This window comes from Balaenoptera borealis (genome assembly GCF_965194805.1).
Source record: "Balaenoptera borealis genome assembly, chromosome: 17".
NCBI classification, from domain to species: Eukaryota; Metazoa; Chordata; class Mammalia; order Artiodactyla; family Balaenopteridae; genus Balaenoptera; species Balaenoptera borealis.
Window position 1 is genome coordinate 36427288 of NC_138876.1, and position 12996 is coordinate 36440283.

The 12996-nt window shown below is 49.2% G+C and overlaps 1 protein-coding gene across 11 annotated transcripts in view; it reads right to left on the reverse strand.

Annotated features, from left to right (window-relative positions):
- The window catches only part of VPS13B (vacuolar protein sorting 13 homolog B), a 765850-nt gene that overhangs the window by 4775 nt on the left and 748079 nt on the right, over nt 1-12996 (reverse strand). For all 11 annotated transcript variants that reach the window (XM_082364176.1, XM_082364168.1, XM_082364180.1 and 8 more), the window contains 5 exons: nt 12152-12328; nt 10050-10220; nt 3506-3682; nt 1114-1216; nt 367-616 (listed from right to left, as the gene is read on the reverse strand). In XM_082364176.1, the coding sequence (XP_082220302.1) occupies nt 367-616; nt 1114-1216; nt 3506-3682; nt 10050-10220; nt 12152-12328 (878 nt within the window). The remainder of the gene's footprint in view (nt 1-366; nt 617-1113; nt 1217-3505; nt 3683-10049; nt 10221-12151; nt 12329-12996) is intronic.

Below are 12996 nucleotides of genomic sequence, written 5' to 3' on the forward strand. Positions count from 1 at the left end.
AGTCACTCCCAGGCCACGTGCAGACTTGGGCCTGCTCGGTGGGGTTCAGACCAGGAGGCCTGCTTCGTGGAGTATTTGCATGGAATTGCTGCGTTGGTCCTGGCCCTTCTTGTTCAGACCTGCTTGTTTTGAAGCTCCAGCACCCCAGCTCCATGACAACCAACCTTCAATTCCTATGGTGGCTTAGCCCCAGCTCTTGAGTCCATCGGCCTCCTTGCTGCCCACACCCCTTCCCCTTGGCAGCCCTCCTGGTCTCCAGCACCCACGCCAGACGCTGCTGGCCCATAAATGCCTGGTACCTGCGGTCACCCTGTGTCTCAACTTTGCCGGCAGCTGACCCTGGTCACCCTGTTTTCCGAAACGTACCTCTACGTCACAGGCCACTCTTGGCTGCTTAAGCTGCACGATGAGCAGGTTGCTTTGCTTGCTGTCCTGCGCACAGTCGATCTCCGTGACAGGGAAGGCCTGCTGCTGGGTGTCCTCGCTGACACTCACCACGAAGAGCACTTCCGACGTCAGCAGCAAGCACCCTTCGTGCTCCTGGCCCGAGCCCCTCACCAGAACCACATCCAGGGCCATGTGGACTTCTGGTCTGCCCAGAGACTGAAGCATTTTCCTGTTTCAGAGGAGAAAAATGAGGCCAAAGCCAGCTTAGAAAAGATGGTCACTTATCAGGGCTCACTGTTTGTACCAAGGCAGAGGCCCTCACCAATCTGATTATTTCAGTTTGAAATGTAATTGTCACTTTGATTCTGATTCTGGTCAACAGAACCCAGCTCCTCCTGGAGACAAAGATATCCCTTGGCTTTGGTAATTCCTTTTCTCCCCATTAGAAATGTCACCCCTAATTAGAACACTGGCTCCATAGAGAATCTCAGGCCCTCTTGCAGGCCCGGGCACCTCTGCCAGTGCGCATCCTCCCCTGAGTGGGACGTGTGGGAGGGGGCATTGCGTCCTGCTGCCAGCCCAGATCCGTGGATGGCAGCCTTTCCCCGAAAACAGCTGCTCCTCTTGGGCTCCCCTGGAAGTGTGGCCTGTTAGCTTGAGAGCAAGCCAGGCCCTGTTAACATACAACGCACGTGTACAGTTGAACAAGTGTCTAGATAATTTTACCAGACGTATTTGACGTGGCTATTCGGAGCCTGGTCAGCATGCAGATCACTTGGCTGATAGCGCTGTTTGGGAAGCTGAGAAAGTCCAGCTCCGTGTAAAATACCTGTGGTAAGAGAAGTAAGGGAGTTTTACTAGCTGTTTTCTGGAAAACAGTTTCATGCTACAGTGATGTCATCTGCTTAAAGCCATCCATAAAATGCTACAGATCCAAAATGATATCACATCTTTGGAAGCAAGTATATAGATAATCATTAAACATTGCAATGCTCTTAACCCTGGTGATCTTATATTAGCTGCAAACTGAAATATGAATGAGCTACAGTCCAAGCATAGACTGGCAATTAGAGGACGCATAATGCTCCTGGGAGTAATCAGTCTGGAGCAATAGCTTACACATCATTTACAATTTATGTGATACAAAAGTCAAGATTGTTAGTTGACTTCCTTGCTTAATATTACAATACTTCCGTATCTGTGCTGTGGCTGGTGAAATAGAAAACACAACGTACACAGAGATGCACACAAAGGCACACGGTTTGTCTAGATGCAGTATTTAAGTGACTTAATCCAGCTGTTAAACATGAATCCATATACATTTATGAGTGCTCTTGGGGCCTCTGGTTTACTACGCGCTCTCCCTGTGCCAGCACCAGACGAGGGCACCCAGCAGCAGTCATGCAGCCCTCCAGAGAGACGCTTCGGAACCAAAGATGGTACAGCATGTGTGCCTTCCGAGGGCTTGTAAATGTTTATAAACGAGGCACAGTCATTAGACTAAGAGTTAGTGGTTTGTAAAACCTTCAGTGCAGTAATAAAAGTTTTACAGGAATGATGGAAACCAGCAAGGCCCACGTGAGGCTCTGTTCTGAGGTGCTCTTACATAAGGGAGAGTTCCTCAGCCTTGGGAAACACACAGTGAGGGACAATGGCATTTTCAAGACCAGAGGAATTTATGAAGTATAAGTTGACTTTACCTCACTGCAGTCTATAGCAAAAAGGAATACTGTTTTTATTAACGTGTTAAGTATTTGATAAGGGAGCATTTAACTTTGTCCAGTTATAAGTTGCAGCAGTTCTTTTTGCGAGTGAAAATGTCATCCACAGAAGGAGTGAGAGACAGAACTTGAGGGGAAGGAGGTGAGGGGAAGAGCGGAGAGGAACACATGTTCCTGTCTGTGTGGTCTCTTAAAGGAGCCTCTCCGGATGGTTGCCTGAGTGTGGGCACTCGTCTCCCGCTCTCTTCCTTTCAGACACGGGTTTTATGCCCTAGTGTGGGCTGCCTCTTGTCAGACCTAGTGAGGCGCAGGAGGCCGCAGTCAAATGCACCCTGCAGACTTTATGGCCAGATGCAGATACAGATGCAAAGCTCCTGCCCGTAGTTTGTGGTTCCAGCCAGCCAGCCACTTCATGACCAAAACGATGACACCGATTTTAGGTAAAAAGGTTAACAATTCCAGGGTCCCTGGCGGTCCAGTGGTTAGGACTCTGCGCTTTCACTGCCAAGGGCCGAGTGTTCAGTGCCTGGTCGGGGAACTAAGATTCTGCAAGCCGCGAGGTCCGGCCAAAAAAAAAAAAAAAAGCTAACAATTCCAGTTGCCTGGTTCTGTAAAGTCACTTTAATGTGCTCTGCCAAGAATGCAGAAAATTAGCACAGGAGGAGGCGCTTCCTTTCGCACGCACCCACCGCTCCTGCGTGCACGTGTGTGTGTGGAGAGGCCTGGCACCAGCCTAATGCGGTAGTTCCACGAGCCCAAGTTCTCCGCACCTGTCTGCTCAGGGAAGGGTTTTCAGTGGCAGATCATGCACCTTCGCTGACACTGGCCAGGAGACTGGGCCTGGCTGCAAGAGCAGCACAGTTGCTGGCGAGAAAGCCATGCCTGACGCCAAGCTGCACGGGCAAGTGCATGCACCCACCGCCACACGCATGCTCCTCTCTCTCTCATTCTCCACATACATATGCATTGTCTTTTAAAGATATCTTCCTGCTTTGTAACTTACTTTTTTCTTTCAAGTTGCTCACCAGAAAAAGTAAGTCTACTTTCTGCTTCAATATATTGGATTTATTGCCCTCAACCTCTAACTGGTTACTTTGCATTAAAGTCGATTTTATTAAATGACTGTAAAAAGATTCTGTGACCTGTATATACTGAAATTATTAATTGATTTCCTGGCTTTATAATTTTATTATCGTAATTTATTAGTCATAGTCCAATTCAACTCTTTGTGTAAATAAGCATAAAGAAGTAAGAAAAAGGACTATTTATTTATAGATTTATCTATTTTATTTTTCACTCCTCTGTCATGTGAGGGGCTAGATTATCTTAGGGAAACCTTGGTATAATAACGCAAATTTATCGGTGATGTCTGAGTTGGCTGGTTCTCCAGGACTCACCGTAGCCAGTCTGTGACACGAGCTCAGCAGCCCCTCCAATGGGCTTCGTGAACACTCCCATGATTCCTTTCCCCACGCCGGAGATAACACCCTTGGCCTTGTGTCCTGCTGAACCATGAGCCTCCGATGTTTTCTGGAAGTTCTGCATTGGCTGATCGACTATACCAGCAATTGCACCTGAAAAACAAAAAAAGCCCCGGGTGAGGACTGATGCATAAAATCCTGAGAAAGAGAAAACCTTCAATCTGGAGCACAGTTTTGTTTGGATTGAAAATGAAACCCCACCCTCATTATAAAGCTCTTTACTATGCATTTGTTTACCATTTATCTAAGTACACTGAGGATGTGTTAGACATTATTATCTTCATCAAAACACAATGTTCAGACTGGGTTTGGCCCAACACAGGATCTGTGAAGTTCAGTTTCGAATTTAATAAACATGCCAGACTATTCCCAAGTGACACCCACACATCCTTTTCCAGAAATCAGGCAACACAGTTTAGGGACAAGAGCTAACAATTCCTTAGGAGGAGAGTGAGCCTAATACATTTTCACTGAATCAAGAGGATGAAAAAACTGAAAAGGGCCAGCCCCTTTCCTTGTTCTCTCTTTTAGTAAGAATAAGAGCAATTATTTAATAGTAATGTAATGTTAATATGTTAATAATTATATGATAAGAGTAATTGTTGATATAGTAATTATTATTGCTATTATAGCAAATCTGTTTTGAGTGCTTACTGTGTGCTAAGAGCTTACTTGTAGGAGATCGTTAATTCCCACAACCCTAGGGAATCAGGCGTGGCTCTTACCCTCAGTTCCTAGACAAGGCCACCGAGGCACAGGGAGGTTAAGGAGTTTTTCCCAAGGTCACACAGCTGCCCTGCGCTTGAGCCAGGATTGGAGTCCAGGGAGTCGAGTCACAGCCTCGCTCTTAACCACCAAGCTATTCACTGATCCTGTTTATAAAACAGGCTCTTTCCTTTGCCAGTCTTGGAAGAATTTCCTTTTCTCTCACTTCAGCTGAGGTTTGGCCACTTACCGTTCACTTGAGAACAGCTACAAACCCTGCGCTCACGGCACTTTGCTCTAACGGCTCTCCCAAGGGGCAGCCAGGCCATGCTCGGAGCTGGAGGGCGAATCCCTCAGCCTCTGTGGGTCCCCCCCTTGCTCCTCTTACCTTGAGGGACCAGGGATGAGTTCGGCTAAAGGCCCCAACAGTCCAGATTTTTTGCCGTGTCAGAGGGAAGGGTTCCCTAACCCAGTAAGAGGTAGAAATTTCATTACAATTCTTGACAGAATTCTCTGTTTTCAGCTCAAACCTGCTAGGATTAATGAAAATGCACAGTCCCCTGGTAGAAATTGTAGTACATGTCAAATCCCATTATTCCAAATGCCACTAATTCAGTCTCCTGGGTAAAGGGAGATTTCCAGTTCTCAGTTAATGACCTGCTAATTTCAAGTAATATTCCATTGAACGAAATCCAGTAAAATGAAAGGCCAGTTCCTTTGGGTCAGTTGTAAAGCCAATGTTCTTCATGGATTCCACTCCTCTAAATTTTGACAGAGCCATTTAAGTTTATGTACTGACAGATTAAGAATGACCTGAGGCGACAGGTCTGTTTCCCAGCCTAGACCACCGCTTCCCAAACCTCTTAAAGAAATGATGAGGGAAGTGGAAGAAGCTGTTCACAGCTGGCCTGGGCCACCTTGGCTATCAGGGGTCAAGGGATGGCAGTCTCAGCACCCCCCAAGACACCCGGTGTCTTGGTGCTTGGGCTGGGAGCTCGCCTCCTGTTTTCAGTCTGAGGAATCTGATGTTCTGCTCTCCATCTATGAGGTCAGAAGTCAGGGCAGCTGGGAAGTATTAATGGAACCGGCTGCACTGGGAGAGGCAAGAACCCTGGGGTCTTCTCTTCAAATCATTTCATAGCAGACAGTTCAAAGTGAATAGCATCAAATCAAAGAACACAGACTTTGTGATTTCACTTTCTGATTTCTTTGAAAGATCTCCATGCTTAAGAGTAGAAAAGGTGGGGTAAATAATTACAAATTCACCAATAAGTTATTGCCTGTATTTCTGGTAGAAATGTCTTCTCTGAAGGGCAGATTGCCGTTAACACTATTAAAACAGAGTTGGGGGGCAGGTGAAAATCTCCCATTTTCCTTTAATGTGTCAGGCCTGACCAGCACAAGGAGCATAGAGCAGTGATTATCCACACAAGGCTCTGACTTGGATCTGCCTAAGTGCAAACCCGTATCACAGTGAAACTCCCCTTTGATCTTCCACTTTCTCCAGCCACCGGCCACGGTGAAGGCTCTGATAGATAAACTTTGATAGATAAATTCTTCAGGCAGCCCCCGAAGTGGAAAGCCTGAACCCCGTGACAAGGTGTTAGATGCTAAGAGGTAGAGAAGGAGCTGCAGGAGCGCATGCCCTGGGCCAGTGCCAGGCCCCAGGCGGGAGGCCGGCCTGTCACACACACCGACACCTCACTGGGCTCCAGGTGCGTGAGAGACCGGCAGCCCGGCCTGCGTCTGCAGCTGAGCCTGAGAGGCAGCTCTCCCAGGGCTTCAGAGGGTCTCTCAGGCAGTGTAATCCCGCTAAATCCCACAACTGGTAAATTATTTACTGCCATACACTCCAACTCTGCTCTGAGGCTTTAGTTAGCGGCGACTGATCCCCAAACTTGTCCGCTGGCATCAGGCCCACGGGGAGGGCAGCCACATGGAGCCGGCTGTGATGTGATGAAGTGAGGCAGGGAGGGAAGGGGCGCTTCCCCGGACCCCCCTCGTGTGCTGGGCAGGGCAGAAGCCGGATGTGCTTCCTTTCCTCTTTTTTTTTTGGTCACACTGCGCGGCATGCGGGATCTTAGTTCCCTGACCGGGGATCGAACCCGTGCCCTCTGCAGGGGAAGCGTGGAGTCCTAACCACTGGACCACCAGGGAAGTCCCAGACGTGCTTCCTTTCCTACCCTTTGCTGGAAGAGGAGGGCTTGCTCTGTGAAGCAAGGGAACTAAAAGACCCTCCCTCACCTCTTCTGTGACTTGCTCCCCAGCCTTAGGCAAAACTCACCGGGTCACTATCTATGAATGTTCTGCCTGTGTGGCTATTTTGGTACTGCCTTATGACATGTTGTAATTTTATTCTGAACATTTTTTTTTAAATCACAATAGCGGAGGCACAGGCCTGGGCTGGGACACCGCTCCACAGCTCACGTTCCAGGGACAAACGAACCCCACAGAGTGTATTAGGCATCCCGGCTTGAGGCTTGCTTGTTTTGACCACGACAGATGAGCAAACTGAGAAGGAAGCACGTCTGTTATTCCCAAATTCCCTTCTAACTGCAAAGCAGGGTGCTGATGGCTGAGGGCAGCATCAGCCGGACTGTGTGTTAAGCGCCTTCTCGGTGCCGAGCTCTTCACTCGCTCGCTCGCGAAACCGTCCCGACTCACCTGGTGGAGGCCTACGTGGTCGGGATTCCGAATGGCGTCCCGAGAGCGGCCGTCAAGGCAGGTGTGGCTGCTGGGAAAGCCAGCAGCGCTTCATCCAGCTCAGGCACGGGCCAGGGAAGCGAGTTCTGACATCCTGCCTTAGGTATTCACCAGGGAGAAGTCCCACCTGGGGGGGGACGTGCCGTGCAGCTGCGACACGGAGCTCACATCCTCTCTCAGCAGGCTCCAGGGTGAAGTAGAAAGTGGGGGCATCCGGGGAACGGATCTGGTAAACGCGGGCAAGCCTGATGCCAACTCTGCAGGCTAAACAGAGTTTTTCCAGAAGCCACTGCTTTCTGAAAACGGTTGTGGATTTCCTGCAGGAGCCTCCGCGGCATCTCTCTGCAGCCCAACACCTCCTCACTATCCCGGGGCGATGGGGCTGGGCAGGACAGCTAAAGACATCCTTTGATTTTTCAAGTGCCTCATAACGCTCCACCGTGTCCCCATGAGGGCCAAGCCGAGTCAAGAAGGCCCATCAAACCCATAAACACTTGGGGGAAATGTATTTTTCCTACCCTGGAACTGTCAATTGTTCAGTCTCCCCACATCCTGATCGTTTCCAGGCTTGGAGCCCTCCAGGGTGGGTGACATGTGGGAAGGCCCAGGTTCTTGTCCTGCCTGGAGGTTTCACCTGGGCAAGTCACTTAACCTCATTCATGCCTAGGTTTGAATATCAAATAAGATGACCCATGTGAAAGTACTTTGACAACCCAGAAGTGTTATTTAAATATATTTTTTACTGACCAGGTCATTTATGTTTATGTCTTATAAAGGAAGAAACTGAGGAACTAGCATTTTGATTTCACCAAGCATGGCTTTCAAACTATTATATGATAATAGCTCTAACTTCAATCGGGCATTTACTGGCATTTGGCAGTTTTATACACCATTTCTGGGGATGGATTAAATGGCGACAAATCTATACTTTCCCAGGTGAGGGGACTTGGTTGGTCCTACTCTCCCCTTTCTTCCTGCCACACATCAAGGACCAGACGTTTTGAAATGACCCAGTGATTATGTGGGATACAGAGAATTCTTGAACTCTTCCAGGAAAGGAAGCTGGTTGGGCCAACCTTAGCCTGAGAAGCACAGAAATGGACACACTGCTCCACATGTGCTGCTGGGAGTGGAGCTCTTAGGGGCTCACAGACTCCACGAGCCTACTGTAGTTTCCACAGACAGGCTAAGTGGTTCCTTGCATGGATGAGTGAGTACAAAACATGATGGCTATAGCAAAGTTCAAAGGTTTAGGATTTTCTACCCTGGTTAATAACAGGAGCCATGCTGGAAAGGGTGACATCACAAAGGCAGAACCATGGCTCCCCACGTAACTGATTTCTACCATCAGGCACAGTTTTACACTGTGGAAAATGGGTGGTGGATGTGGGCTTCTCTGGGTGGGGAGAGAACAGATTAGTCAGGATGGGGACAGCCACGTGCCAGCCGGCTCAGGTCTCCTCTGCTGAGCGCCTCCATCCAAGAAGCGCTTGGACAGCGAGAAGGAAGCTCTCCTGCCCAGAGCAGAGGGCATGTAAATCCACGATTCTTAGCAGAAAGAGGTCCCACAGTTCCCAGATGATGGCTTGAGGGCTCCAAGATAACCTCACTGACACTTCCTGTGGTTACAGCAACTGAACCCACTGGACTAAAACTAAAGCAGAAATGCTCCTGCCACTGCTCAGATGTCTCTCTCTGCTGGGACACTCTCTGAAACCAGGCAACTCTTATAGTTCCTTTGCTACCAGAATATAATGAAGGTGCTGTTTACCAAACGTGGACCCTATGCCTGGCACACAACTGACCAGCATTACTTCCAATAACGGCAGAGTAATTTTCAGCCCCAATTTACAAAAGAGAAGCTCTGAGGTCACAGAGAAAGGGCCTGGACACCTGAGCCTGGGGTCCGCTGGCTCCCGAGGACCGGGACCGGATCCCCCCCCCCCCTCCCCCGCCGTCTGCCCTTCCCCAGAGCAGCCACTCTGCCGGCGGGGTCGCTCCTTGACCAGCTGCTCCACCCCGGGTCCCCGTTCCCACACATCATCACAGGACCGTGCCCCACACCACCGCAGGTGAGGGCTTGAACACTTTCTAGTAACTTAACCTGAAGTTGTAACATCTTACGACTTCCTCTCGGGGCCTCAGCTGGCCCCGCTGCGAGTCGGGGGGGTTATGTACAGAACCGCAGCCTGGAGAGAGGACAAATCCTTTCAAGCTCATCTTTTCTGACCTTTGCTCTCCCTGCTTTGGGCCACTTTGATCTCTGCAAGATGCACACTCCTTCAGATGCTCGGCAGGCAGGCTGCCAAGCAATACAGTTTTAAATTCCTTTGCAAACAAATAAACAAAAGATACCCTTGAAAATCCTGCTCTGTGAAATTTCAGCTCTGAAGCTTCCTTTTCATAGATTTTCCAAAGCAACTTATTTTTCAAACGTTTGTAATATTTGGAAATACCCCTAGCAATCTTCATCTCTAGCTATACCATCTGGCTGCTTGACAAATGGCAATTACTCGGAGTCAGGCAGATCTGGCATTCTTAAAAAAATAAAAGGGAAAAGTGGGCTCCTCACTGAAGTTTACATGACATTTGCACATTGCTCAAGTGCTTCCCAAACACAAGCAGGCGTTTGCAGTATCTGTGGCAGAGAGGCAGCAAGCGCTTCAGGAGGTTTGCCCGTTGCTCCCTTCAGCAAGCATGCAGCTGTGGGCTGCCGTCCTTGTGTTGACACCCCGCGCGCGGGGCCCTACGGAGTGAATGATGTCTTACGGAAGCCACGAGGACGCAGAGAGGCATCTCCCACCAGAGGCGAGGGAAGGCGGGAACGCGACCGGCGGGGAGCGGGGAGCGGGGAGCGCCCAGGTCCCAGGATGGCCGTGCGCAGCCGCACAAGGGCTCTGGAGAAGTTGCCGGTTCCAGAGCCCCGCTGGCCAGGGTAGGAACCAGAATGCGTGCCTTGGCCTCTCTGAGCCTCAGCATCTCTGCAGAAAGAGGGACAGTCCACAACCAGCCCGTGGGAAGTCCTGGGCCCCGGTCCCTGGCGGCCCCTTACCGAGCAGGCTGATGCCCAGCCGGGACAGGCCCTGCCGGAGCCCCTCGCCTAGGCTCTCCGGGAGCTGCCGCCGCCACTCCTCCTGCCGGTTGTAATGCTCCTCATCCAGCGAGAGCCGGTCCATGTTCCGGGCCAGGCTCGTGGCCAGGTTGGTGATGGAGGTGAGGGTACCTGAGGGCACAAGAGCACGTGGGTTGGTCTCCTGGTCACATAGACGGTGGCCCCTAGGGGAGTGGTCCCTGGAGCGCTGTGGGGGAGGGGAGAGGGAGGTGGAAGCACATCCGCCTTCTGGACTCGCCCATGGAGAGTGAGGGTGGCTTCCCCTCGATCAGTTTGAAGAAGCAGCCTTAAGACAATGAGGTGAAGATGAACACTTGCTGACAAGGGTGATGGCACTCCTGACAGCGGGTAGAATTAGAACCTCCGTTACCAGAAAAATGCCCACGGCCTCATAGGAGGCTATCATGCACTTTCATTTGACTGTTAGGGCTTGGCTAAAATAGTCAGTTTTGAAGTCCTCACTGAGGCCCAGTTTTGAAGGTTGCAATTTGCCTGCTCTGATTTGAAAGGGTAAGGTTATGTTGCTGAATTTTAAACAGATCGTAAAGGAATGTTTCTACTTTTATCATTTGACAGTCAGGAAATAATTATTATGCCACAGAGAATATGTGTGATTTTGATATTCACGGTGTTAGCTGAAAAACAGTGAGGACAACAAAGGGAGTAAAGCATGTGAAAGCCACGATTCTGTCTGGTTTTCCCAAGAAAGGCTATTTCTGCATCTTGCTCAAGACAGTCATAATCCCCTCTAGCAAGTCTGCATAGACCCCAGTGAGCAAAACTGAAAGACATCAATGGACATATCCTGAAGCTAATGAATTAGTTCATCTGTTATTGGATGTCTAGTTTTCAGAAGAAATGGAAGATGTTGTTTTTGCAGCTGCATCTTAACCAGTCATCTGAAAAGAAAAAATCCACGTACACACACACAGACAAACCAAACAGATTTTCCTAAGAGAAGGAGAGAACAAGTGTAAAAAACATTCAGTGAGTCACTATGCTAAAATTACTGCTGGAGTGCAATTTAGCAAGTGTTGGTTGTCTTATTTTAAAATAAAAACAACAGAACCACAAAGATTCAAGTGTCAAGAGTGAGAAATCCACCAGTGACTCATCTGTGAGTTCCTGCAGCTTGGCTCACAGGCCTCCCGGATGACCGGGGCCCCGGGGGAGTGGTCCTGTGATTGTCCATGGAATTTGGTTTATTGCTCTTGCTGTTCTCTTGCCAGTCCCCCTCTATGGATCATGGGTTCTCATATTTCGAGCTCAAGTCTTGTTTGAGGCCTTCTAGAGACTTCTGTAACCTGCCCACTCATAACAGAGTTGCAGTACTGTTGACAGTAAAAAGCCTTTTATGGGGGAGGAGGCCTTTGCCCTGTTTCCCCTGCCTCCTGCTGAGAAGAAACGGGGACTCAGATGGCCCTTGTTAGTTCCCGAGTCACTGCCAACCTGACCAAAATATGGGCAAACAAACACACGGATGAAAGGAAAGCACGCTCTCCTTGTGGGCGGCAGTTTGGCTTCTGCGCCTGATGACCCGTCTGGGCCACAAGGTGGCACTGTTTACGTGGCGTGCTAGGGAAAAGCTGGCTCTTTCACCTCCCAATCGGCTTCCACGTCAAAATGTATCCATAGCCTTACAAAAGTTATGACAACTGTATCTACATTTAAAAAAATATGATGAGGCAACACAGTGTAGGATTTCTGATGTTTAGCAGAAGTCTTGAACACCTTTAATATTTCTGTATTTATCACATGGAATAACAGTTGAGCCAATCCTTGTTTTCCCATTGGGAGGTTTCAAATTCTGAAGTTTCTGAAACATTTTCACACACTACAGGCAAGCAGTGATCTGTTTAAAATATAAGACATTATATATGAGCTTTGTTACAAATCCAACACTTCACTGCCAGCTAACAAGCCAAACAAAGTTAGAGGCAAACTTAATTCACTGAAAACTTTTAACACGTTCTTTAAAAATAAAAAATAAGAGAGGGAAGGAATGAAAATAAGGCCTCATTACAAGGAACCCGAATAGCTACCTTTGGAAATGTGCTTCACAAATGATGTCGTCCCTCTGGAAACTCCGCTCACAAAGGCTCCCGGGCCTCGGGTCAGGCCCTCGTACGGAAGCCTGAAGAAGTCGGCGATCCCATTCCCGATGCTTCGCACCAAACTTGCCGGGCTGCCAAGGATTTCCAGGGATCCAACCACCCAGCCTGTGAGGGACCAAAGGGAAGGGGTTACTGAAATCTTAAACACAGCACTTTCAACATATGGGACAAGTGACCCATTTTCCCTGCAATTCATTTTTCACACTAGAATGGAGAATGTAATAAGCTCCTTTGGAGCAAAATATGGGAAATAACTCATTCACTATGAATTCATAAATGGCAAACTTTCATACTTTATAAATCAAAGTGATCCTTTTGGCGGCCTCACAAATAGCTTTAATATGACTTCCCTGCCCGAGCCTCCCGTATTCCTGCTAAAAGGGACCCGTGTGCAGGGGACGATGCTCCCGCCCCCAGCAAAGGCAGTCCCTGGGGCTGCAGGTGTTCGCAGGCCGGGAAGTTACCCTTAAAACCTCCTTGGGCAGCGGAGGCACCAGGATGAGGAGGAGACGCCTGGTCAGGGGAGGAGGCCAGATGCTAAATGCGGTGTTGCAAAGGGGATGCACAGTTCTGACAAGGATGGAGCAGTTATTTTTAATCTTTCCCAATCCTACCAAGCTGAGCGCTTCCCTTTGGAGTGGAGCTGGAGCCAGAGAAATGTTTCCCCTTCAAGCCCAGCTTCAGTTGTGTAAACTCTAGTGACAGGGACATGCTGATTAGGTTAGCGAGAGGGGCGTGTTCCCCGCGAATGTCCCAGGAGGGGAGCTTTGGAT